Source organism: Hemitrygon akajei, chromosome 21 (assembly GCF_048418815.1).
Source record: "Hemitrygon akajei chromosome 21, sHemAka1.3, whole genome shotgun sequence".
NCBI lineage: Eukaryota > Metazoa > Chordata > Chondrichthyes > Myliobatiformes > Dasyatidae > Hemitrygon > Hemitrygon akajei.
The window spans coordinates 10,548,944-10,572,650 of NC_133144.1; the positions used below are offsets into that span (position 1 = coordinate 10,548,944).

General features: G+C 43.6%; 2 protein-coding genes across 7 annotated transcripts in view; one reads left to right on the forward strand and one right to left on the reverse strand.

Moving 5' to 3' along the window:
- LOC140714071 (RCC1 domain-containing protein 1-like) lies at window positions 1-16,073 on the forward strand. 6 transcript variants are annotated; one of them, XM_073024782.1, is made up of 8 exons: window positions 1-453; window positions 4,781-5,028; window positions 6,435-6,588; window positions 7,231-7,352; window positions 9,699-9,818; window positions 10,995-11,174; window positions 14,069-14,098; window positions 14,506-16,073. In XM_073024782.1, exons 1-8 carry the CDS (start codon window positions 281-283, stop codon window positions 14,649-14,651), a joined length of 1,173 nt encoding a protein of 390 aa, XP_072880883.1. In that variant the 5' UTR covers window positions 1-280; the 3' UTR covers window positions 14,652-16,073. The 6 variants fall into 6 exon arrangements, with proteins under 6 accessions (XP_072880883.1, XP_072880881.1, XP_072880880.1 ...); XM_073024780.1 differs by lacking the exon at window positions 1-453 and adding an exon at window positions 675-1,071 and having other exon boundaries at window positions 4,792-5,028; window positions 14,069-14,105; XM_073024779.1 differs by lacking the exon at window positions 1-453 and adding an exon at window positions 675-1,071 and having other exon boundaries at window positions 4,792-5,028.
- Window positions 15,978-23,707, reverse strand: part of LOC140714074 (calcium and integrin-binding protein 1-like) — a 16,019-nt gene continuing 8,289 nt past the window's right edge. The window contains exons 5-7 of the mRNA XM_073024787.1: window positions 20,669-20,787; window positions 16,348-16,436; window positions 15,978-16,252 (exon numbers count right to left, since the gene is read on the reverse strand). Coding sequence (XP_072880888.1) covers window positions 16,231-16,252; window positions 16,348-16,436; window positions 20,669-20,787 — 230 coding nt within the window. The 3' untranslated portion in view covers window positions 15,978-16,230. The remainder of the gene's footprint in view (window positions 16,253-16,347; window positions 16,437-20,668; window positions 20,788-23,707) is intronic.

Here is a 23,707-nt window from a genome sequence, read left to right on the forward strand (position 1 = left end):
ATGAGATTGAGAGGGATAATAAATCAGCCACGATGGAATGGGTTGACAGATTTACAATCTCATGGAGCAGCCACGGGTGTGAACCATTGAAGAACATAATAGCTGGGAAATCTAATTCAAGAAACAGCGACTGCAGAGCAATTAATGGTGTTTATAAACACGTAGGATTACTGAAGCAGGGTGACGACCAGAAATCTCGATCTTCTCACTCTGCCTGTCTGATCTGCTGAGTTCCTCCAATATTTCACCATCTGCAGTCTCTCGTGTTTCTGGTCCACTGATGCCCTTACCTACTACCCTGGCTCGGGTCAATAAGGAATTGCATGGATTACAAGCAATGTCCACACTCACTGCGGGATTGATTAACACGCACAAAATGCTGCAGGTACTCAGCAACACTGATGGAGATGAGAAACATTCTACTTTTCTGGCTAACATCCTTCATCAGGACTGGTAATGAAGGGTCATTTTTATATATTTGTACATAATAGTGAATGAGCTGCCAGAATTATTTAAATGTCCGCCAATAAAGCCATTTAATTTTGTCATGTTTCGATGACTGAGAGAAAAAAAAGTAGTGCAAGGGTCGATGGGGGAGAGGTCATTGTGTGGGGACTGCTGGGAATCCCGGTGTTCAACTCCGGGACCACGCGGAGGCTGCCGGGAGTGAGGTCGGTGACAGCGAGCGGGAGGCATGGCGCGGTGTACAGTTTCGAGTTAACGACCGTCTGTTTTCCCGTCACTCGGTGTCTGCGGGGATGGCGGCCGCTGCCCCAGCCAGCACCGGGCGTTGGTTTGGGTTTGGCTTTAATCGTTTTGGACAGACTGTCAACAGCGTGGAACGGCCTGGGAGCCCGGTGAAACGTGAGGCAGATGACCGGGTGCTGGAGCCCCGCGAGGTGACAGTCTGTAACTCGAGGCCAAACCGGAGCGATGTCCCTCCTCCCCGGTCTGGTCTCGAGTTACGGACAGCCCAGCCTGAGGCGGACGATGGCAACGGGCCGAATCCGCGGCGGCTTGACTTACCCTGTAGGGTCTATCCCGCCTGGAGTCATTCTGCCTGCTTGACTGGTAAGGGGGCGTGACGGGGAAAGGGATGAGACCCCGGAGAACAAAGGGCGATGGTGCTCTGGTCCTGCGTCGTGTTGTAAATAAGACTATAAGATATAGGGGCAGAAGTAGGCCATTCGTCCTATCGAGCCTGCACCGCCATTCAATCATAGGCTGACCCAATTCTTCCAGTCCTCCCCACTCCCCTGCCTTCACCCCATACCCTTTGATGCCCTGGCTAATCAAGAACCTATCTATCCCTGCCTTAAATACATCCAATGACTTGGCCTCTATAGCCGCTGGTGGCAACAAATTCCACAGATTTACCACCCTCTGACTAAAGTAATTTCTCCACATCTCTGTTCTAAATAAAGATCCTTCAATCCTGAAGTCGTTCCCTCTTATCCTAGACTCCCTTATCATGGGAAATAACTTTGCCATCTCTAATTTGTTCAGGCCTTTCAACACTTGGAATGTTTCTATGAGATCCCCCCTCATTCTCCTGAACTCCAGGGAGTACAGCCCAAGAGATGCCAGACATTCATCATACAGTAACCCTTTCATTCCTGGAATCATTCTCATGAATCTTCTCTAAATTCTCTCCAATGTCAGTATATCACTTCTAACGTAAGAAGCCCAAAACTGCACACAATACTCCAAGTGTGGTCTCATGAGTACCTTACAGAGCCTCAACATCACATCCCTGTTCTTCTATACCTCTAGAAATGAATGCCAACATTGCATTTGCCTTCTTCACCACTGACTCAACCTGGAGGCTAACCTTTAGGGTATCCTGCACAGAACTCCTAAGTCCCTTTGCATCTCTGCATTTTGAATTTTCTCCCCATCTAAATAATAGTCTGCCCATTTATTTCTTCCACAAAAGCGCACAACCATACACTTTCCAACATAGTATTTCATTTGCCACTTCTTTCCCCTAAACTATCTAAGTCTCTCTGCAGGCTCTCTGTTTTGTCAACGCTACCTCTTCCTCCACCTATCTTTGTATCATCGGCAAATTTAGCCACAAATCCATTAATCCCATAGTTCAAATCATTGACGTACATCATAAAAAGCAGTGGTCCCAACACTGACCCCCGTGGAACTCCATTGGTAACTGGCAGCCAGCCAGAGTAGGATCCCTTTATTCCCACTCTGTTTTCTACCGATCAGCTAATGCTCCGCCCATGCTAGTAACTGCTGTAATTCCATGGGCTCTTACCTTGCTAAGCAGCCTCGTGTGCAGCACCTTGTCAAAAACCTTCCGAAAATCCAAGTACACCACATCTACTGCCTCTCGCAGGATCTTCCTTTCAGGAAACCATGCTGGCTTTGGCCTATCTTGTCATGTGCCTCCAGGTACTATGTAATCTCATCCCTAATAATAGATTCCAACAACTTCCCAACCACTGATGCCGGGCTAACAGGTCTATAGTTTCCTTTCTGCTGCTTCCCACCCTTCTTAAATAGCTGAGTAACGTTTGCAGTTTTCCAATCATCTGGTACAATGCCAGAATCTATCGATACTTGAAAGATCATTTTTAATGCCTCTGCAATCTCTTCAGGTACTTCCTTCAGAACCCAAGGGTGCATTCCATCAGGTCCAGGAGATTTATCCACCCTCAGACCATTAAGCTTCCTGAGCACCTTCTCAGTCGTAGTTTTCACTGCACAAACCTCACTTCCCTGACACACTTGAATGTCCGGTATACTGCAGATGTCATGTGCTATGAAGCCTGATGCAAAATACACATTCAGTTCCTCTGCTATCTCTGCGTCTCTCATTACAATATCTCCAATGTCATTTTCTATTGGTCCTATATCTACCCTCAATTCTCTTTTACCCTTTATATACTTAAAAAAGCTTTTAGTATCTTTTTTGATATTGGTAGCCAACTTCCTTTCGTAATTCACCTTTTCCTTCCTAATGACCTTCTTAGTTTCCTTCTGCAAGTTCTTATAAGCTTCTCAATCCTCTAACTTCCCATATAGGTTGATCATCCTGTCAACATTTACCAGTCTCAACACTGAGTTATAGAGTTATACAGCACCACAACAGATGCTTTGGAAGGTGGGACCTGTGCAGAGGGACAGTTTGCACCTGTACTGGGGAGGGGGGGGGTGCACTAATATCCTAGCAGGAAGGTTTGTTATTGCTGCAGATTAGACAATGTCTAAGGAGAGCAAAAGAGAAGTAATGTTTCAAAATCAGTTCTGTGTCTCTCTCCAAATTGTTGCCAAAACTGCTGAGCATTTGCATGAGCATTTTTGTTGTCATCCTGGATCAAGGTAATCTTCTGATGGTGGTGTTTAGGATTGGTTACAGATCATAAGACATAGGAGCAGAGTTATGCCATTTATCCCATCAATTCCTCCATTCCATCGTGACTGATTTATTATCCCTTGCAACCCTATTCTCCAGCCTTCTCCTTCGATGCCTATGTTAGCAAAAACCTACCAGCCTCTGCTTTAAACATATCCACTGACTTGGCCTTTACAACCATCTGTGGAAATCAGTTCCACAGGTTCCTTATCCACTGGATAAAGAAATTCTTTCTTATCTCTATTCTAAAGTGATGTCTTTGTATTCTGAGGTTGTGTCCTCTGGTCTCCCCCACTATAGGAAACATCTCTCACTGCCCACTGTATCTAGGCTTTTCAAAATCTGTAAGTTTCAGTGAAATCCCTCCCACCCCCACCCCCATTCCATACTCTAGCGAGTATAGGCCCTGAGCCATCAACTGCTCCTCTAGCTTTAACTCTAGCCTTAATCTTATTATATTCTAACGTTCCATCAATTTTCTCTTAATTTCATCTGCATATTGGGGGAAATTTAGAGTGACCACTTAACCCAGCAATCCACACAACATTCCCTCTAATTGTTTTTTACTACTGAGCGAACTAACCTTTGCTCTGAGCAGGAAATTTTTACTTGGCCTGAAAATTGCACAGCACTTTAAATGGTTTTTGTAGCATGCACATCAAGCAAGCACAGCCTTTACACAAGTAAACAATGTCAGGTAGTCAAAACAACCAACAGACACAATGACAAAAGTAAAATATTTTGACACCATTGGTTTTCAGCAGGCTGGCAGTTTATTAACAATCAGCTACTGACTTCCATTCTGTGTTTATTGTTACAATTTGATGCAGTGTTGTAACTTGAAACACTACAATGTAAAGACTTTGAAGCTCTAAAATGTTTTTAAAGTAAAATTTGTAGTACATTTATTATTTAGAAAATTTATAGATTATAATCATTAACACGTAATCACACGGTATTTCACAATTCTATTAACATAAACTTGAACAAAATGGGGATAACTTTTATCTTGTTATTTATTGCTATTTATTTATATCTGTTCTTGCATACTTTGTTGTCCATGGATCCTGTTTACAGTTCTAAAAATTTGCTAAGTATGCCCACAAAAGAAGAATCTCAGCTTTGTATGTGGTGACGTGTATGTACTCTGATAATAAATTTTACTTTGAACTTTTTGAGATTTCAATATTGTGTTAACATTATTTTAAAATTATATTGCCATTATATAAAAGAAGACCCCAGCTGTGTGGCAGTAAAAGTGATAAGTGTGGGAGCATTTCAGTTGTTGCACGGCTGTGTACCCGTGCAGCTTAGAGGGAACAGTGAATCCACATTATCACCCATTCATTCTCTTTGTAGTTCAAAGTAAATATGCAAACAAGTTCCATTGCATTAATTTTGTTTCAGTTTGGTTCCAGATGATGGGTCAATTTATTTCTGGGGGTTTGTTGCTGATGTTCCATGGCACCAGATGTCCCTAAACAGCCAAGGTTTGCGAGGATGCAGAGATATTCTGTCCTCTGAGAAATACCTGCTTACGTTGTGGCGGGACAGGGTGGAGTGCTGGGATATCCCAAGCCTCTGCCGTACTGGAGAGGCAACAGATGCTGTCATTTGGAAGAAGCACCTGCAGGAAGAAGAGAAACCAAATGCAGGTATGGCTATTTGCAACAGCGCTTTGTTCCTTGTTCCATATCCTCCACCTCTTTTGCGTTTGCCACTCTGTTTTTCTTTTTGCTCTCCAGCTGTTGAATATTGCTGCAATTGCTTGCCTGCTCACAACACGCCTAGAGAGGCCTCACCAGTGCTTTATAAAGTTTCAACATTACATCCTTTCTTTTATATTCTAGTCCTCTTGAAATGAATGTGAACATCGCATTTACCTTCCTCACCACAGACTCAACTTGCAAATTAGCCTTTAAGGAATTCTGCACAAGGACTCCCAAGACCCTTTACACCTCAGTTTTTTGTGTTTTCTCTCCATTTAGAAAATCATCAACAGTTTCATTTCTTCTACAAAAGTGCATGATCATACACTTCCGAACACTGTATTCTATCTGCCATTTCTTTGCCCATTCTTCTCATCTACCTATGTCTTTCTGTAGCCTCTCTGCTTCCTCAAAACAGTCCCCACACAGACCCCTGTACAGCACCACTAGTCACTACCAGCCAGCCAGAAAAGGCTCCCTTTATTCCCCACTCTTTGCCTCCTGCCCATCAGCCGCTGCTTTATCCATGCTAGAATCATTCCTGTAATACCATGGGCTCGTTGCTTGTTGAGCAATCCTGTCAAAGGCCCTCTTAAAATCCAACTACAGAACATCAACCGATTCTCCTTTGTCTATCCTGCTAGCTATTTCTTCAAAGAATTCCAACAGATTTGTCAAGTAAGATTTTCCCTTGAGGAAACCCTGCTGACACTCTGATTTGATGTACATGTAACAAATAAAGCTAATCTTTAGAAAGAGGCACTTTGCAGCTTTCTGTACTCAGAAATGAGCAGAATGTTTTCAGAATCAACATTCTTTGCAGGCTTTTATCATGCGTTTGTGGCCTTCAGTTTTTATTCTTTTTCCTTTTACAGTATTTCAGATTTCATACCTGCATTCTGATCTATACCTCCCCGGTCCCCATCATTACAGCTGGCATCATTCAATCTACACCTCCCCTGTCCCCACCATTACAGGTGGCTCTGTCAATGTTTGTGTCACTCAATCTCTCCCAGCACCTCTCAGTTTTGTCTGCAATTTAAAACTTGTTTCTGAATTTGATTGTTCTTTAAATCTGGGAATCAACCCAAAAATTCTACATGTACTGCCTGGTCAAAGTTGAGTTTAGTGTTATATTGTCATATGCCTCTTTAACCTCCCAAGAAAATAAAGACTCCTTATGATTGCATCTATGTGCTGGGTATAGGACTGCTCATCCAATGTGTTACCATACAGGAATTTAAAGCTGTTGGCTTTCTGCCTGGTCTGATGAGCATATTTAGAATTCCTTGTTGTTATTACATACTTTCTCTTTCCCCACCCCCCCTTACAGCATTTCCATTAATCCACAGCATTTCCGTTAATCGCTGGTGGTTACATTACAACAATGCCTCCATTTTACAAATCGCTGTCACCACTGCTTGGTGCAAGGAAGCTGGTACTTGGCAGTGAGCATGCTCTCCTGCTGACCTGTGATTGGACAGTGTATTCCTGGGGCGCAGGACGGTAAGGCTTACTTTTTAGTTATGAGAAATCTCAAAACTGTTCTGAATTATGAGCTCTATCCTGTAGATGTATGTCAAGGGATATAATTGTAGTAAAGTTCCTCAAACACAAGGAGTTCTGCAGATGCTAGAAATCTTGAGCAACACACAAAATGCTGGAGGAATTCAGCAGGCCAGGCAGCATCTGTGGAGGGAAATCAATAATTGATATTTTGGACTGAGAATCCAAGTTTATTCAGCCTCTGTGTTTGAGTTTTTCCACTTATTATCTATTAACTATTTTTCTGAATCTTGATAATCATCTTACTCTTTCTCAAAATGGTCAAATCATGACTTCACTAGTCGTGACTTGTTGGATGAAATGGCAGACAAGATTGTATTGTTTTGATCAAATCAACCTAAAAATAGCCGTTCTGTACCAATTTCACTTCAGATTTACATTGAGAATGTTTCTCTATGAACTGTTATTAATGTGAAGCATTCTGAAAATCTGCCCTTTCTGTCATCCTGCTGATTGACCAGTGTTGCTCATATTGCCGCCGGTTCTCTGTAAAGCCTCTCATATGTACCATTCTGGAAAAGTAATTGTGGATAGGTCCAATGCCTGCTTATTTTTCTATCAACATGCTCTTCCTGTTTGCAGACATGGTCAATTAGGACATGGTGGTGTTGAGGATGAAGCAGATCCACGGATCGTGGAGGCGTTGCATGGCCTGGTGGTGACTGAGTTAGCAGCCGGGGCCTGGCATTCTGTATGCTCCAGTGGTAAGGTCTGACATTGTGCCTCTGTCTAATCTGCTTTATAGAGCATAGAACAGTAAAGCACAATACAGGCATTAGGCCCATGATGTCGTGCTGACCATTTAACCTACTCTATGATCAATTTAACCCTTCCTTCCCACAGAGCCCTCTATTTTTCTATCATCCATGTGCCTATCTAAGAGTGTCCTAAATGCCTCAAATGTATCTGCCTCTATCGTCACCCCGACAGTGTGCTCCACACATCCACCACTCTGTATTTTAAAAAGAAAACTACTGCTGACACCCCCCCATACTTTCCTCGAATCACCTTTAAAAATTTTGCCCCCTTATATTAGCCATTTCCGCCTGGGAAGATGTCTCTGGCTGTCCACTTGATTTCTGCTTCCTTTCATCTGTACACCTCTATCAAGTAATCTCTCATCCTCTTCTGCTCCAGAGAGAAAAGCCTTCGCTCATTCGACCTACACTCATAAGACATACACTTGCAGATTCCTGTCTCTGCCGTTCTTTTGGATTCATTAGCTGTGTGGAGCAACAGCTTGATCTCCATATTGACTGACAGTGTGGAAGTCGAATCCAGGTAAAGTCACTCAGAGACTAAGTACAAACTCTTTATTCAAAGCACCTGGGGCTTACTCAGTTGCTCAAACAGGAACAGCCTGTGACTGTTCCTGCCTAATTCACCACCTAACTCACAATTCCCCTTACAAATGGATATATTAGTTCGGATTTTTTTTAGCGTGTTGCACCAGACAGTCAGCCATTCTTGTCTGGCACATAGTGTCAGGATTGGATTGGTCTCCTTTCGGATTAACCGAGTCACGATATGAACGTTCCTGACTCAACCCTTGTATTTTGTACGAGGCCGAGTGGCTAGCTCGATGCTCAACCCAGCATGGATGGAAAGTGTGCTCAGGGGTGGCCTGACTTGGATTCGAACTCGGGAGCCTTCGCTCCGGAGCCCGGCGCTGATGCCATTGCACCACCAGCTGACATTCATTCAGGTACCCCCCCACACATACCAAGCTGGAGTCAGACTTACCTATTGCTTGACAGTACCGAGAGACAAATTACAGAATAGGCACAATGGCCTAATACACAAAACAGACTGGAGCTGTCCTGTCTCTACGCATGACTGCACAAGGAGATAAGCAATCTGAAAGAAAGATGAGAGGAGACATGATAGAGGTGTATAAGATATTAAGAGGAATAGACATAGAGTGGACAGCCAGCGCCTCTTCCCCAGGGCACCACTGCTCAGTACAAGAGGACATGGCTTTAAGGTAAGGGGAGCGAAGTTCAAGGGGGATATTAGAGGAAGGTTTCCCACTCAAGAGAGTGGTTGGTGCGTGGAATGCACTGCCTGAGTCAATGGTGGAGGCAGATACACTAGAGAAGTTTAAGAGACTACTAGACAATTATATGGAGGAATTTAAGGTGGGGGGGTTATATGGGAGGCAGGGTTTGAGGGTCGGCTCAACATTGTGGGCCGAAGAGCCTGTAATGTGCTGTACTATTCTATGTTTTATGTAAACCGTAGCTGGCTACCTTCAAAAAGAAATATTGCTCAGCATTGAATAACAAAATTAGCACATCTGTTGATCATCAGCAGTTTCCTTCAGAAAACCAGGCTGCTATTTTTTAATGAAGTGTTAACCCTTTTACATACTTTATCAACAGCACTGCACCAACATGTAGTCAGCTAGGACGCGACATCCATGGTCAACCCTGACCAACAGAGGGCCTCGATGCTGATCCGTGATATTCCTCTAATGCGTAATTGTCCATAGTGTTGACTCTCTGGTAGTTCAAAGGGCAGTGGATATTGAGTTTGTCTCTACCATTGGGAACATCCCTTATTGCCTCCATAATCATAATCAGAAGCAGGTTTTATTACCACTAACATATGTTGTGAAGGTGTTGTGGCTGCAGTGCAGTAATACAGTAAATTATAAGGAATCCAGAGCAACACACACAAAATGCTGGAGGAACTCAGCAGTCGGTTTCAAAGGGAATCAAAGACACCAGAGAGTCTGTCAATGCTGGAAATCTTGAGTGCACACACAAAGGTGGAGGAACTCAGTGGGTCAGACAGTATCTGTGGAAACCTGCATCAAGACTGGAAGGGAAGGGGGCAGAAGCTAGAATAAGTAAGTGGGAGGGGAGGGGAAAGAGTACAAGCTGGCAGGTGATGGATGAGACCAGGTGATGGGGAAGGTGGGTAGGGGAGGGGGATATTGGAGCTATTTCTCTTATTGAAATGTGCTCAAACACACCTCTGCTCTGTTAGATGTTGCTCAGTCTATGTTATCAATTTTGTTCTTGTATTTTTATTTTTAATATGGTTAGCCTCAGGAGACCTGTACGTGTGGGGTTGGAATGAGTCGGGACAATTGGGTCTGCCAGCGAGGTCGTGTTCAGGGGAGGAGCATCAGAAGCCTTCTCAACAGGTTGAATTCTCTGGGGAAGGTGAGGGCATTCATGTGGTAACTTGCATTTATCCACATTTTACTGTACCTGCAATGTATTTGCCCACTCACTCAATGACCCAGAATGGTAATCTCTCCTGCTATGCTGAAGTGCAAATTTATAGTTCCAACAACGTTCTCTATCGGTTAAGTCATTTGTGTCCTTCTGTGTGTCCACTGTCCTTGTGTTTCTGTAGAGCAGCCCCATGTTTCCCCACTGACTGTAAAGGAGAGATTGGAATTGGTCTATTACTATCACAGTGAGGTGCAATGAAAAGCTTGTCTTGCACACTTCATACAGATCAATCATTACACAGTGCATTACAAGGTAAAACAATAACAGAGTACAGTTACAGAAGAAAAAGTGAAGTGCAGGTAGAGAATAAGGTGTAAGGTCATGATGAGGTAGATTGTAAGGCTGAGAGTCAATTTTATCGTTCAAGTTTAATTGTCATTCAACCATACGTGAATACCCAAGAATATACCAAATGAATCAGCATTACTTGGGGGCCAAGGTGCAAAACGGTACCAACAGTCCACAGTACAAAGCACATATAAGATAGCAGTAAAATGCAGTCACATAAAATAATTAGTCCAAGTTCTTGAGTCCATGATGTCGCAGCCAAACACCGTCCTGCTTGTCTTCTGCTGAGCAAACCCTGGGGGCAACACTGACTCCAGCATAGACGCAGCACCACATTGCCACCGGCACTCCTGTGGAACACACCAACTCCCAACGCCACCTGCTCTCCTGGCAACTCTACAGTTTGAGAGAGTGCCCAAGATGGATGGTGTCTTTGCTTTTGCTGGCTGCTTTACTGAGGCAGCAAGAAGTATAGGCAGTGTCCGTGGAGCAGAGGCTGGTTCTCAAGAGTTCATCTTATTGTACAAGAGTCTGATAACAGCGGATAAAAGATGTCCTTGACCCTGGTGGCACATGCTTGCAGGATTTTGTATCTTCTGCTTGATGGTAGGGTGGGTGAGAAGAGCATATGTCCAGGGTGGGGTCCAGCATAGAAGAAGCAACGTCGGTAGAAATGGCTCATTACTTGGTACTTGCTGTAGTTTTGGTGCTTTCAGTAACACAGTGTACATTGTCTTGTATTCAAAGTGTGTAAGTGTTGGCTGGTGTTTGCATGAATGTTTTTGGCTGAAAGTACTCAATGTTTATGTGCAGGCACACCGATCCTGTGTGATGCAGGTGACACAGTTCAAAAATCCACCACGGAAAAAGCAACAATGGGAAATACAAATGTGTTCATCTCAATTCAGGCATTTCCAGCACTCTTGGACTTCCCAGGGGAGCTGGAGATCAGCAGAGTCAGCTGTGGGTCACGGCATACGGCGGCTGTTACCAGTAGGTACCAGTGTAATGTTTCTCTGCAGTGAACGGCAACCTTGTCTGTGGTTGAAATCATGTTTGTTTACGTGGTTTCTCAATGTGTTGTTTAGTTCAGCTGCAAATTTAATCATACATGAATTTACAAGCGCAGAATTTTAATGTGAGAAATTGAAGAACTGTTTAGACTATGAATATTTTGTTGCTGATAATAAAATGAAATAACTGGGCTCAACTGAAACATATTTCTATTTTACTTGTGCACAAGGAGAACATCCTGGCCACTGTCACCCACACTGTTCTGAAGTCAGAACAGAAACCTACTATTTTTATGCAGACTTGGTAGAGTTTTTATACAGTTACAGATATTGATTATTTGGTAATTTTTATATGTTTGAATTCCTTACTTGCAAAATCAATCGCTGTTCATAATAAATGTGTTAAAAGTTGATAGAAACACAGGCTGACAACTGATGATATTTTGAAATTAGTAAAGAAAGTTGGTGTATTTCACATCCTTCTGTTATTCTTATCTCATCTGTCTCCAGCACTCCCTACTGTGTAAAGGTTGATTACACGCTACCACAGTCGTTCTCAGCTCACTGTCTGCAGTAAGGAAGATTGACTCCAGTGGTCTCAATTCAATGGTCTCCTTTGAGTGGGTTTTTCTGCACAAGGTTGAGGGCTGGCTCCTTCTGTCGGTGGAATGACCAGCTGGATTGCATGCCTGCTTATGTTCATCTGCAGACTGCTGAGAGCTGAGTGTTCTTGCTGATGACACCCATGCACCCTCAATTTACAGAATATGTCACTCGGGCTAGAGCTATATGTATTTATTTCTGTGTGACTGTTTACTTCCTATCTTATATGTGCCTTATATGTACTCTGTATGACTATGTTTTGCACTTTGGCCCCAGAGGAATGCTATGTTCATGGGTATTCCTGTATAGTCAAATGTTAAGTCTTTGCCTAGATGTTATCTTTAACCCTTGCCTTACTGCAACTTCCACAAATGTATCAGTGGTCAGATTTACAATTGTTCCTAATCAACAAGTCCAAAGAATCCCTTCATTTTAGCTGTCAGTGTGCTATTTGTGTCTTGTTGGTTACTTCCATCCTATTATTGATAATCTAAAAGGTTAATATGTTCTACAGAACTCAGACAATCCATTCCTCTGAAGAGTGAACATTAGAAATACAAAGTGTTGGAAACACACGTTTGTTCCACCAGTTATTGAAGCAAGAAAATTCAGTAAATCCCTGAACCATAGCCCTTTCTTGAAGATCTAGTATTGTGTATCTTGGCACGTGTTGATAGTGAACTGTGGTAGTGATTTTTGTAATAGTACTGAATACAATGTAAAAAAATTCTAGTCTGAGTTGGACACCACTAAGATGATTCTTCAATTATTTGAGGATGTGACAAAACACATTGAAGGTAAAGCTGTGAATGTGATGCATGTGGATTTCATTAAGGTGTTTGACTATCAAGGCTCCCCGGGGGGGGGGGGGGGGGCACATTCAGAAAGTCCTGAGGCATGAAAGCCAGGGAAACTTAGCTGCCTAGATTCTGAGAATGCAAAGGGTGGTAGTACATGGAGCGTATTCTGTCAGGCAATCAGCAAACATTGATGTTCTGGGACCCCTGCTCTTTGAGAGTTTTATAAATGACGTGGATAAGAAAGTGTAGGGGCGGGTTAGTAAGTTTGCACGTGATGCAAAGGTTGATGGTGATGTGGACAGTGTAGAAGTTTGTTGTGGGTTACAAGGGGATATTGATAGGAAGCTGAGCCGGGCTGAGAAGTGGCAAATGGAGTAAAATCTAGCAAGGAGTGAGTGAAATGATTCTTTTTGGAAAATCAAATTTGAAAGTAGAATTCTTGGCAAGGTGGCGGAATCTAGAATCCACATCCATAGCTTCTCAAAGTTGCCTTAAATTGATAAGGTTGTTAAGAAGATGTTTGAAGTATTAGCCTTGATTAGTCAGAGGTTTCAGTTGAATCATGAGGTAATGTTGCAGCTCTGTATAGCTATGGTTGGAGATGTTTCAGAAGCCCTCAGGTGGACACATGGATGATTTTTAAAAAAGGAAGGCTATGTAGGAGGGAAGGGTTAGACTGATCTTAAAGTAGGTTAAAAGATTGGCACAATTTCATGGGCTGAAGGGCCTGTACTTGTTGCCCCTTACACTGCTGGTGTTTAGGGCAGCAGTGAAGCTCCTCCATCCCTAATGGTGTTCAGGGTTTCCTGTCAGTACCACTGAAAGTCATGCAAATTGCAGGTGGCGACTCAGGAATGCCGCTGTCACACGTAGATGTAGGATTCTTCACTGCCATTTCAGCAGCAGTTTTGTTTACCAGTCAGGGTTGTTAGCCCTGAGCTCAACCCCCAAACCTGGAGGACTGATGGACCACTCTTAGTCTGGCCTCGAACCTTTGACCTGTTTGGCATGGGTGACCCTACCAAGAGCCAAAGCATAAAGCTTTGACTCCAGCCAACATAGCACTCCGGGTCTTTGAGGCACGCAAGTCTCCAAAGCACAAAGTTGTGGGTCTCTTAGGGGTGAAAGTGCTGTACTGTGCTGTAATATTCTATCTTCAATACTAGTATTGAGAGTTAGGATATTGTTTCATTTTGTGTACACCATTCAGCTTTTAATAGACATAAATGTGTAAAAATAGCAAACACTTAGAAATGAGTTTTGACATCAAATTTCCAGTAACAGTTTTTGAGAGGCACATGAGCAGGCAGGATATGAAGGGACACAGGCCATGTGCTGGCAGATGGGATTAGTTTGGATTGGCACAGACTGTGGGCCAAAGAGCCTGCTGTACTGGTCTATGTTCTCAATAAAAGCTGATTATTGTCTCAGGATTCACTATTAAACCACATCATTTCTCTTTTGTTTCCAGGAAGTGGTCAGCTGTTCACATGGGGCTGGGGTAAGTGGTAAGCAGTGTCCTGTCACTTGTGTGTTTTGGTTCAGTTGGTGTTCTGTGAAGTAGATAGACTGAGCTCTTGCTCTGCTTTTGGTGTGGTGTAAACGTGTGCAGTCAGCAGAATTTTCAGCCAAGCTTCTGTTTATTGCTCTAGTTGGTGGAAAGGTAGTTATTTACGGTGTGGGTAGCTCTTGAGCTCAGGGCAGGAGCAATCTTTCACCATCTTGAAGTGGGCTGGTTAGTCATTCATCTGGGTGCTGGTTTGTGGATTGTTCCTACTGTAAAATGCCAGCTTGCCTTTCCAACATAAGTCAGTGGCTACAAATCCAGTTCCTGGTTTAGCATCTGATATACTATTGAATTAATGCATCATGTTTTGCAGTAAATTTTACATTGTTCTTATTTTCTAGGGAACTATGGACAACTTGGCCATGGACAGACCCTCAGCACTGATCTTCCAAGGCTTGTCGAGTACTTCATGAGGAAACAGCTTTATGTGCTGGATGTTGTCTGTGGGCCATGGAACACCTTTGTGTTTGCACATGAGAAGGATTGAACTGTGCTCTGATGATGTAGTTCCATGTTTACTGTCATGAGGGAAGTCAGCCACCTGGTTCAGTGAATTTTTCAGGCAGAAATTGTTGGTTTGGCTCTTGATCATTGATCATTTACTAGGCATTTACTGTGATGTGAGTACACGGTGTTGGAAACAGCTGGCCCACCTTTCCTGCTCCTGATTGTGGTGTAGTAGTGTGATCAATTGAATAGAGTATGGGGTTGTCTTACTGGTGAGTCCTTTGTCCACTGTAGAGCTCGATCCAGAATCCACATAACCTGGGATGTTAGGCTGGATTCTCTTAACATGGGCAGAAACCGCATGATCTTTGATATATTGAGGTCAAGGTCCAGTGACATGGGGTGCAAGATGACTGGGTACCCATCACTTCTGTAGCCTTCCTCTGCCTTCACTGCTGTTGTGGTGTGTCATCATTTTTTGCCAGCTCCAATACTGAGGTCTTGGTCAGATTGCTCTTTATCTGGAACCTCCCCCTTGACCGTACTACTATGGGTGACCCTACCAAAAGCTAAGTGCCAAATAGCTAGACCCCAGATGACTTCACTCTCAAATGGAACCCACAAGCCTCTCCACCACAACAAGGTGATGGTTCTTGGAGGAGCACCAATATGGTGTACTGTAGTGAGGGCAGGACTGAAACACTTCGATAAGATGTTTAGGAAGATTGCTTATCTTGACTTGTATGAGGAGCTGAGATCTCCACTGCTTTGTGGCCCACAGGGATTTGCACTTTCAAGGTGAGATGGAATGTGTTGTAAAACAAACTTCTCCCTTTAATATCATAGCAGAATGAATTAACACCAGAAGGTATTAGATATGGAGACTTGTTAAATAATGTTTCTAATACAGAAAAAGTGTTGATCAAGTTTCCTGCTCCCTCTCTTAACGTGTGGTCCTTAGTTTATTACTGAATATAGATTTATGTATTTGGCAACAGCTCACTATATGGAGTCTGATCATTGCTGGGCTCTTGGAGTATGTGTACAGTCCTGGTCCCCCAGGATGTCATTAAAGCTAGAGTGTGCAGAAGAGATTCATGAGGATGGAGTTGTAAGAAGAGGCTAATTTTTCTCTGGAGTGAAGGAGGTTGAGGGGGTAACCTTACAGATTTTTATATATCATGAAGGACACATAAGGTGGTCACAGTCTTTTTTTCCAGGATAGAAGAGTCTGAAACTGAAAGACATGGCTAAGTTGGGCCAAAGAGCCTGTTTCTGTATCATCATTTCCTGTACAAGCTAACTGGCATTAGAATAAAGTGAAAAATGAAGGACACCAGACTGGTGATAAATATGACAAAAGTGGTGAGTGTGAAGATAGAAAATACCTTTATTGCACAGTAAAAATATTAACAGGTTGGTCATTAATAATTACAAAATTAAAAACAACTTATTAACTGATCGGGTAGATATTTGAAACAATTACTCTGATCGTTGTAATTCTGGTGAGGAACGTTGACAAAAAAAACATTAAGAACAGCAGCGAGAAAGAGAAACGTGACCTTTCCGACAGGCCACAGAGCTTTGTACATTCTTTCCTTTTGTAGGTGTTCATCGTGTTACAAGACGATCCGAAACGAGCTGAGAAACAAATGGAAATGGATCAGCCGTGGAGAACAGGACAGGGCACATTAGTATTTCCCCTCAACAAACGATCCTGATGCTGTTTCACGTACCTGACAAAGTCTGGTGATCTGGAAATGACATGCTGAAATTCTGAGAGGTTCACTGTCCCATCCTTGTCAATGTCAGATTCTTCCAAAATCTGGGCAAAACAGTAATATTCATAAAGGATTCTAGTCTTCAGTCTGGAGTTATTTGCATTTATCAACTCAACAGAGCAATTTTAAAGATTGAAAATTAACACAATCTATGCCTGGCCCAAACAAAAGTCAAGATCAGAGTGTGGCAGAGTCAAATTGCCCTTCATCAACAAACAACAAAATAATCCAATTGGAAGATCAGGAGCTTGAGAGGAGGAAATTTCACTCTGACCGAATATAAAAGGCACAGCAACTCACGGCAGTTTTTGGGAGCTCTGACTAGGAAGCATTTGGGATTGATTAGCAAGAACAAATTAAAGGAGAGTGGTGATTTTAAGTCTTTAGTTCTTATAGGCTTCAATCACAAAAAAAAAAACAAAAAAGCTCTAGGTAGAGTTTGTTTCCCCCCCCCCCCCCCCCCCCTTTACATCTGCTCAGTTGGGACAGTAGGGATGTCTGGCAGGATAGTTGAATGCTCCTTTTGCGGGATGTGGGAAGGCAGGGAGACCAAAGGTATCCCTGATGACTACAACTGCAAGAAGTGTATCCAGCTGCAGCTCTAACAATCCATGTTAAGGAGTTGGAGCTGGAACTGGATGAACTCCAGATCATTTGGGAGGCTGAGGGGTGATAGGTGGGTAACAGGAAGGGGAAGGGGATTAAGGAGCCTATGAAGAGTAACCCTGTGGCCATCCCACTTAACAAAAGAAATATCACTCTGGATTCTGTTGGGGGGATGATCTAGCAGAGGGATGTCACAGTAGTCAGGTCTCTGCTGCTGTCTGGTTCTGTGACTCAGAAGAATTGGAGGGGAGAAGAGGCAAGCTGTGGTGATGGGGGATTCGTTCATTAGGGGAACAGAAAGGAGGTTTTGTGGGTGAGAATGAGATTCCTGGATGCCAGGGTCTGGGACATTTTGAATCGAATCCTGAGCATTTTCAAGTGGGTGGGTGAACAGGCATAGGTCAAAATCTAGGTAGATACCAATTACATGGGTAGGATGAGTGACTGGTTCTGGATAGGGAGTTGGGTGCTAGGTTAAAGGGCAGGACCTCCAGGGATGGGACTGCAGGATTGCAACTCGTGCCAGAACTAGGAAGATTACAGTTTAGCATGTGGCTATGGAGTTGGTGTAGGAGGGAGGGCATAAGATTGTTTGATCATTGGGTTCTCTTCCAGGGAAGGTGGGACCTGTACAGAAGGGACAGTTTGCAGCGGGAGAGGGGGCGTAGAGGCTAATATCCTAGCGGGAATGTTTGCTAATGCTGCACGGTGGGGTTTAAACTGGAGTTGCCAGAACAGTGAAGAGGAGCTGGAGACTTATTAAAACTGCAGACAAAATCAGGAATCAAAAAGTTGAGCATGGTGCAACTCATGTCCTAAGTGTATATTTCAATGCAAGAAGTATCATGGGAAAGGCTGATGAGCTCGGCCCAGATCAACACCTTGAATTATGACACTGTAGCCATTGGTGAGGCTTGGTTACAGGAGGGGCAGGAATAGCAGCTCAGTATTCTGGGGTTCCATTGTTTTAGACATGACAGAGCGGGAGGGATTAAAGGAGGAGGCATGGTGTTACAAGGCAGGGAAAATGTCACGGCAGTGCTCCATCAGGACAGACTGGAGAACTCAACTAGTGAGGCTAAGTTATGGGTGGAACAGAGAAGAGAAAGGTATGACCATGTTAAAGGACTATATTACAGACCATACAATCGTCCTTGGGATTTAGAGAAACAAATTTGTAAAGAGATTGCAGACTTGCAACAAACATAAGGTTGCTACAATAGGTGATTTTAACTTTCCGCATATTGACTGGGACTGGATGGGATAGAGTTTGTCAAACGTGTTCAGGAAAGTTTTCTTCGTCAGTATGTAGAAGTCTCAATGAGAGAGTATGTGATACTGTATCTGCTATTAGGGAATGAGACAGCACTTTGAATCTGGTGATAACAATGCCATTAGTTTCAAAGTACATATGCAAAAAAATTCTAAAAAGGAAAAAGGCCAATTCTGATAGTATCATAAATGATCTGGCAGGCTAATTTCTGACAAAGGCGTACTTGGGAAGTGGAAGGCCTTCAGAAATGAAAATTTGAGAGTACAAAGCTTGTATGTGCCTGTCAGAATAAAAGGTAAAGATAACAAGTGTAGGGAACCTTGCTTTTCAAGAGCTATTCAGGCCCTGGTTAAGAAACAAAAGGAGGTGCATGGCAAGTAGGAACAAATGAGGTGCTTATGGAATCGAAGAAATGCAAAAGAATATTTTAAGTAAGAAATCAGGAGGGTTAAAGAAGACATGAGGTTTCTCTAGCAGACAAGGTAAAGGAAAACCCCAGGGGATTCTACAGCTATGTTAAGATCAAAAGGATTGCAAAGGACAAAACCATCAACTTTATGCACCTTGTACAGATTATAGTGGAGGAGGTGTTTGCTGTCTTGAGGCAAATCAGGCTGAGGTCATTCCTGTAGTCCCAACAGGAGAATCCCAAGGGATTCTCCTTCACCTTGACTGCTAGAGGCAAGGATAGAAATTATTGGAGCCCTAGCAGAGATATTTAAATCATCCTTAATGACAGGAGAGATACCAGAGGATTGGAGGAGAGCCAGCGGTGTTATGCAGCTTTAAAAAGGCTCTAAATATAAACCAGGAAATTATAGGCCAGTAAATCTGCCATCAATTATGGGAAAGTTATTGTAAGGTGTTCTAAGGGACTGGATACATGGACTTCAACAAGGACCCACATGGGAGGTTGGTCAAGAAGGTCAGTTGCTTGGCATTCAGGATGATGTACTGTTTTGCATTAGACATGGGCTTTGTTGGAGAAGCTAGAGAGTGATAGGTAAATGGTTGCCTTTCAGACTGGAGGCTGGTGACTAGTGGTGTGCCACAGGGATCAGTGCTGGGTACTTTGTTTTGTCATCTGTACCATTGATCTGGATGATGATGTGGTTAGCTGGATCAGCAAATTACAGATGACACCAAGACTGGGGGTGTAGTGGACAGTGAGGAAGGCTGTCATAGCTTGCAGAGGGATCTGCATCAGCTGGAAAAATGGCAGATGGAATTTAATGCAGACAAATGTGAGGTTTTGCATCTCCCAAGTCCAAACAGGGTAGGTCTTGCACAGTGAACAGTAGGGTACTGAGGAGTGTGGATCAAAGGGATCCGGGAATGCAGGTCAATACTTCGTTGGAAGTGGTATCATAAGTAGACAGGATAATAAAGAAAGCTTTTGGCACATTGGCCTTCGTATATCAATGTACTGAGTATAGGAGATGGGATGTTATGCTAAAGCTGTATAAGACATTGGTGAGGCCTAGTTCGAGTATTGTGTGTAGTTTTGGTTACCTACTGGAAAGATGTTAACAAGTTTGAATTTACAAGGATGTTACCAGGTCTGGAGGACCTGAGTTATAAGAAAAGATTGAATAGGTTAAGACTGTATTTCTTAGAACATAGAAGATTGAGAGGAGATTTGATGGAGGTGTACAAAATTATGAGGGGTATAGATAGGGTAAATGCAAGCAGGCTTTTTCCACTGAGGTTGGGTCATAAGGATGTGGAATGAGCTGCCAGCACAAATGGTGTATGGGAGCTCAATTTCAATGTTGAAGAGAAATTTGGATAGGTACATGGATGGCTATGGTCCCAGTACAGGTCAATGGGAGTAGGCAGTTTTGACATTGACTAAATGGGCTGAAGGGCCTGTTTTGGTGTTGTACTTCTTTAAACCTACACTTTAATTCCTTTTCGGCTGTATACTCCCAACAGCTCCCTGTACACTGCATCAGAGATGATTTGTTAACTTTCGAGCTTGCCACAACTCCTCCACACGGTATGGGTGTGACACTTGCTGTCTGGGTCACTCATACACAGAATCTGTTCCAACCATTCGCTTGGGCAAGGACACACGATTCAGCAACGAGGTGCATTTGTATAATGTCTCTTTTGTACTTGAGATTACTGCACATACTAGTATATGACACCAGAGTGCAGAAGAATTCATACAGAAATGATCGGAGGGAGTTTAGAGATGAAAATATTGGACACGGGTCCAAACAACTGGATCAGAGCACCCAGAGGTGAGTCTAGTATTTGGAACACCAGAGCCAGGGAGGTTTCCAGTGAGGGGTGTTGTAGCTAAACAGTCAGTGAAATCAAGCAGAACATTCAGGTTACATTCAGGCACATTGTGGTTAGTAGGCAGGTTCAAGGTCACAGACATCATCTTACGTTGTTGATCAGCTGGTTCATGTCTGTCTCTGTCAGCTGGGAGTTGGCTGTGCCTCCTGTCAGACAGTTCACCAGTTTCTTCAGGTCCTCCTTATTCAATGTCCCATCACCATCAAAATCTGGAAATAGATACATTAGAGCTGCATAGACACTTCCTCCACATTGAGTATGCCACTCAAATATCATGGCCACACCACAATTTTAACCAATCGCTATGACCCTCAATTCTCCAACTTCCAGAAATCTCCCTTCTCTCCCTCACACCCCCTCCCCCACCATCCTTTGGTTCCCCTCCTCCTTCGCTTTCATACATGGCCCACTTTTCTCCAATCAGATTCTCTGTTCTTCCACCCTTTACCTCATCCAGATATCCCTTCCCAGCTTCCGTCTCAACTGCTTTCATCTATCACCTTTCAGCTTAAATCGAAGCAAGAGGCGGAGAGTGAAGAAGTAAGGGCATCTTGGAGAGAAGCCGTTTTATTTTTAAACTGATTGGGGAGAAGAGGCTAGACTGCACAGGCACATGATATAGCGCGCCAAAGGTTTAAAATAAAAGACAGCGGCCATTGTCAGAGTGGGATGGCTTTGGCTCAACAGGCAGAGGCGAGGGTAGGTTCCGGTAAGTTTTGTTTTGTTTGTTTAGAGTAGACAGAATGCCAGGCAGGATGTTGGAATGCTCCTCTTGCAAGATGTGGGAAGTCAGGGAGACCTCCAGTGTCCCTAACAAACCGCATTAGGGAACTGGAGCAGGAGCTGGATGACCTCCGGATCATTCGGGAGAATGAGGAGTTTATAGATAGTAGCTACAGGGAGGCAGTTACGCCAAAGGAGCAGCGCACAGGTAATTGGGTTACCGTCAGGCGAGGGAAGGGGAAAGGGCAGGTAAAGCAGGGCTCCCCGTGGCCATTCCCCTCAACAACAAGTATACCGATTTGGATACTGTTGGGGGGGCGGGGAATGACTTACCTGGGACAAGCTGTGGCAGCTGGATCTCTGGCACTGAGTCTGGTTCTGCAGTGCAGAAGGGAGGGTGGAAGAAGAGGAGAGTGGTAGTGATAGGGGACTTGATAGAGGTAGAGGCAGGAGGTTCTGTGGTCACAACAGAGACTCCTGGATGGTTTGTTGCCTCCCAGGTGCCAGGGTTAGGGATGTCTCTGATCACGTGCACAGCATTCTGAAATGGGAGGGTGAGCAGCCAGATGTCATGGTACACATCGGTACCAATGATGTAGGAAGAAAGAGTGAGGAGGTCCTGAAGAGTGTATAGAGAGCTTGGTAGGATTAAAAAGCAGGACCTCGAGGGTGGTAATCTCAGGATTGCTACCTGTGCCGCGTGCCAGTGAGGGTAAGAATAGGATGAACACGTGGCTGAGGAACTGGTGTAGGGGGCAGGGTTTCAGATTTCTGGATCATTGGGACCTCTTCTGGGGCAGGTGGGACCTGTACAAGTGAGACGGGTTACACCTGAACTATGGGGGGGCCAATATCCTTGCAGGGGAGTTCGTTGGTGCTATTGGGGGGGGAGGGGTTTTAACGAGATTTGCAGGGGTATGGGAACCAGAGTAGATAGTGGAGCAGAGGTGAAAATAAATGATGTTAAAGGTTCATGCAAAGTCACAAATAGAAGGGTTGTGTGTGGTGGTAATAATCTTCTGAGGTGTGTCTATTTCTATGCGAGGAGTATTGTGGGGAAGGCTGACGAGCTGAGGGTGTGGATTGACGTGGAATTATGACATTGTAGCAATTAGTGAAACTTGGCTACAGGAGGGGCAGGACTGGCAGCTTAATGTTCCAGGGGTCCGATGTTTCAGATGTGATAGAGGCAGAGGGATGAAGGGTCGGGGGGGGGGGGGGGGGGTGGCACTGCTAGTCAGGGAAAATGTTACAGCAGTGCTCAGGCAGGACAGGTTAGATGGCTTGTCTACCGAGGCCATATGGGTGGAGCTGAGAAACAGGAAAGGTATGACCATATTAATGGGGTATGACCACCCAATAGTCAGTGAGAATTGAAGGAGCAAATCTGCAGAGAGATAGCAGACAACTGCAGGAAACATAAAGTGATATTAGGGGATTTTAATTTTCTGCATATTGATTGGGACTGTTGAAGGTCTAGACGGGTTAGAGTTTGTAAAATGTGTTCAGGAAAGTTCTCCAAATCAATATATAGAGGTACAGACTAGAGAGGATGCAATATTAGATCTTCTATTAGGAAACAAGTTAGGACTGGTGACGGAAGTGTGTGTAGGGGGACACTTTGGTTCCAGTGATGATAACACCATTAGTTTCAACTTGATCATGGATAAAGATAGATCTGGTCCTTGGGTTGAGGTTCTAAACTGGAAAAAGACCAAATTTGAAGAAATGAGAAAGGATCTAAAAAGCATGGATTGGGACAGGTTGTTCTCTGGCAAGGATGTCATTGGTAAGTGGGAGGCCTTCAAAGGATAAATTTTGTGAGTGCAGTGTTTGTATGTTCCTGTCAGGATTAAAGGCAAAGTGAATAAGAATAAGGAACCTTGGTTCTCTAGGGATATTGGATCTCTGATAAAGAGAGAGATGTATAACATGTATAGGAAACAGGGAGCAAATAAGGTGCTTGAGGAGTATAAAAAGTGCAAAAAATACTTAAGAAAGTAATCAGGAGGGCTAAAAGAAGACATGTGGTAGCTTTGGCAGTCAAGGTGAAGGATAATCCAAAGAGCTTCTACAGGTATATTAAGAGCAAAAGGATAGTAAGGAATAAAATTGGTCCTCTTGAAGATCAGAGTGGTCAGTTATATATGGAACCAAAAGAAATGGAGGAGATCTTAAATGTTTTTTTTGCATCTGTATTTACTCAGGAAACTGGCATGGAGTCAATGGAAATGAGGCAAACAAGTAGTGAGGTCATGAAACCTATACAGATTGAAGAGGAAGGAGGTACTTGCTATCTTGAGGCAAATCAGAGTAGATAAATCCCCAGGACCTGACAGGGTATTCCCTCGGACCGTGAAGGAGACTAGTGTTGAAATTGCAGAGGCCCTGGCAGAAATTGCAGAG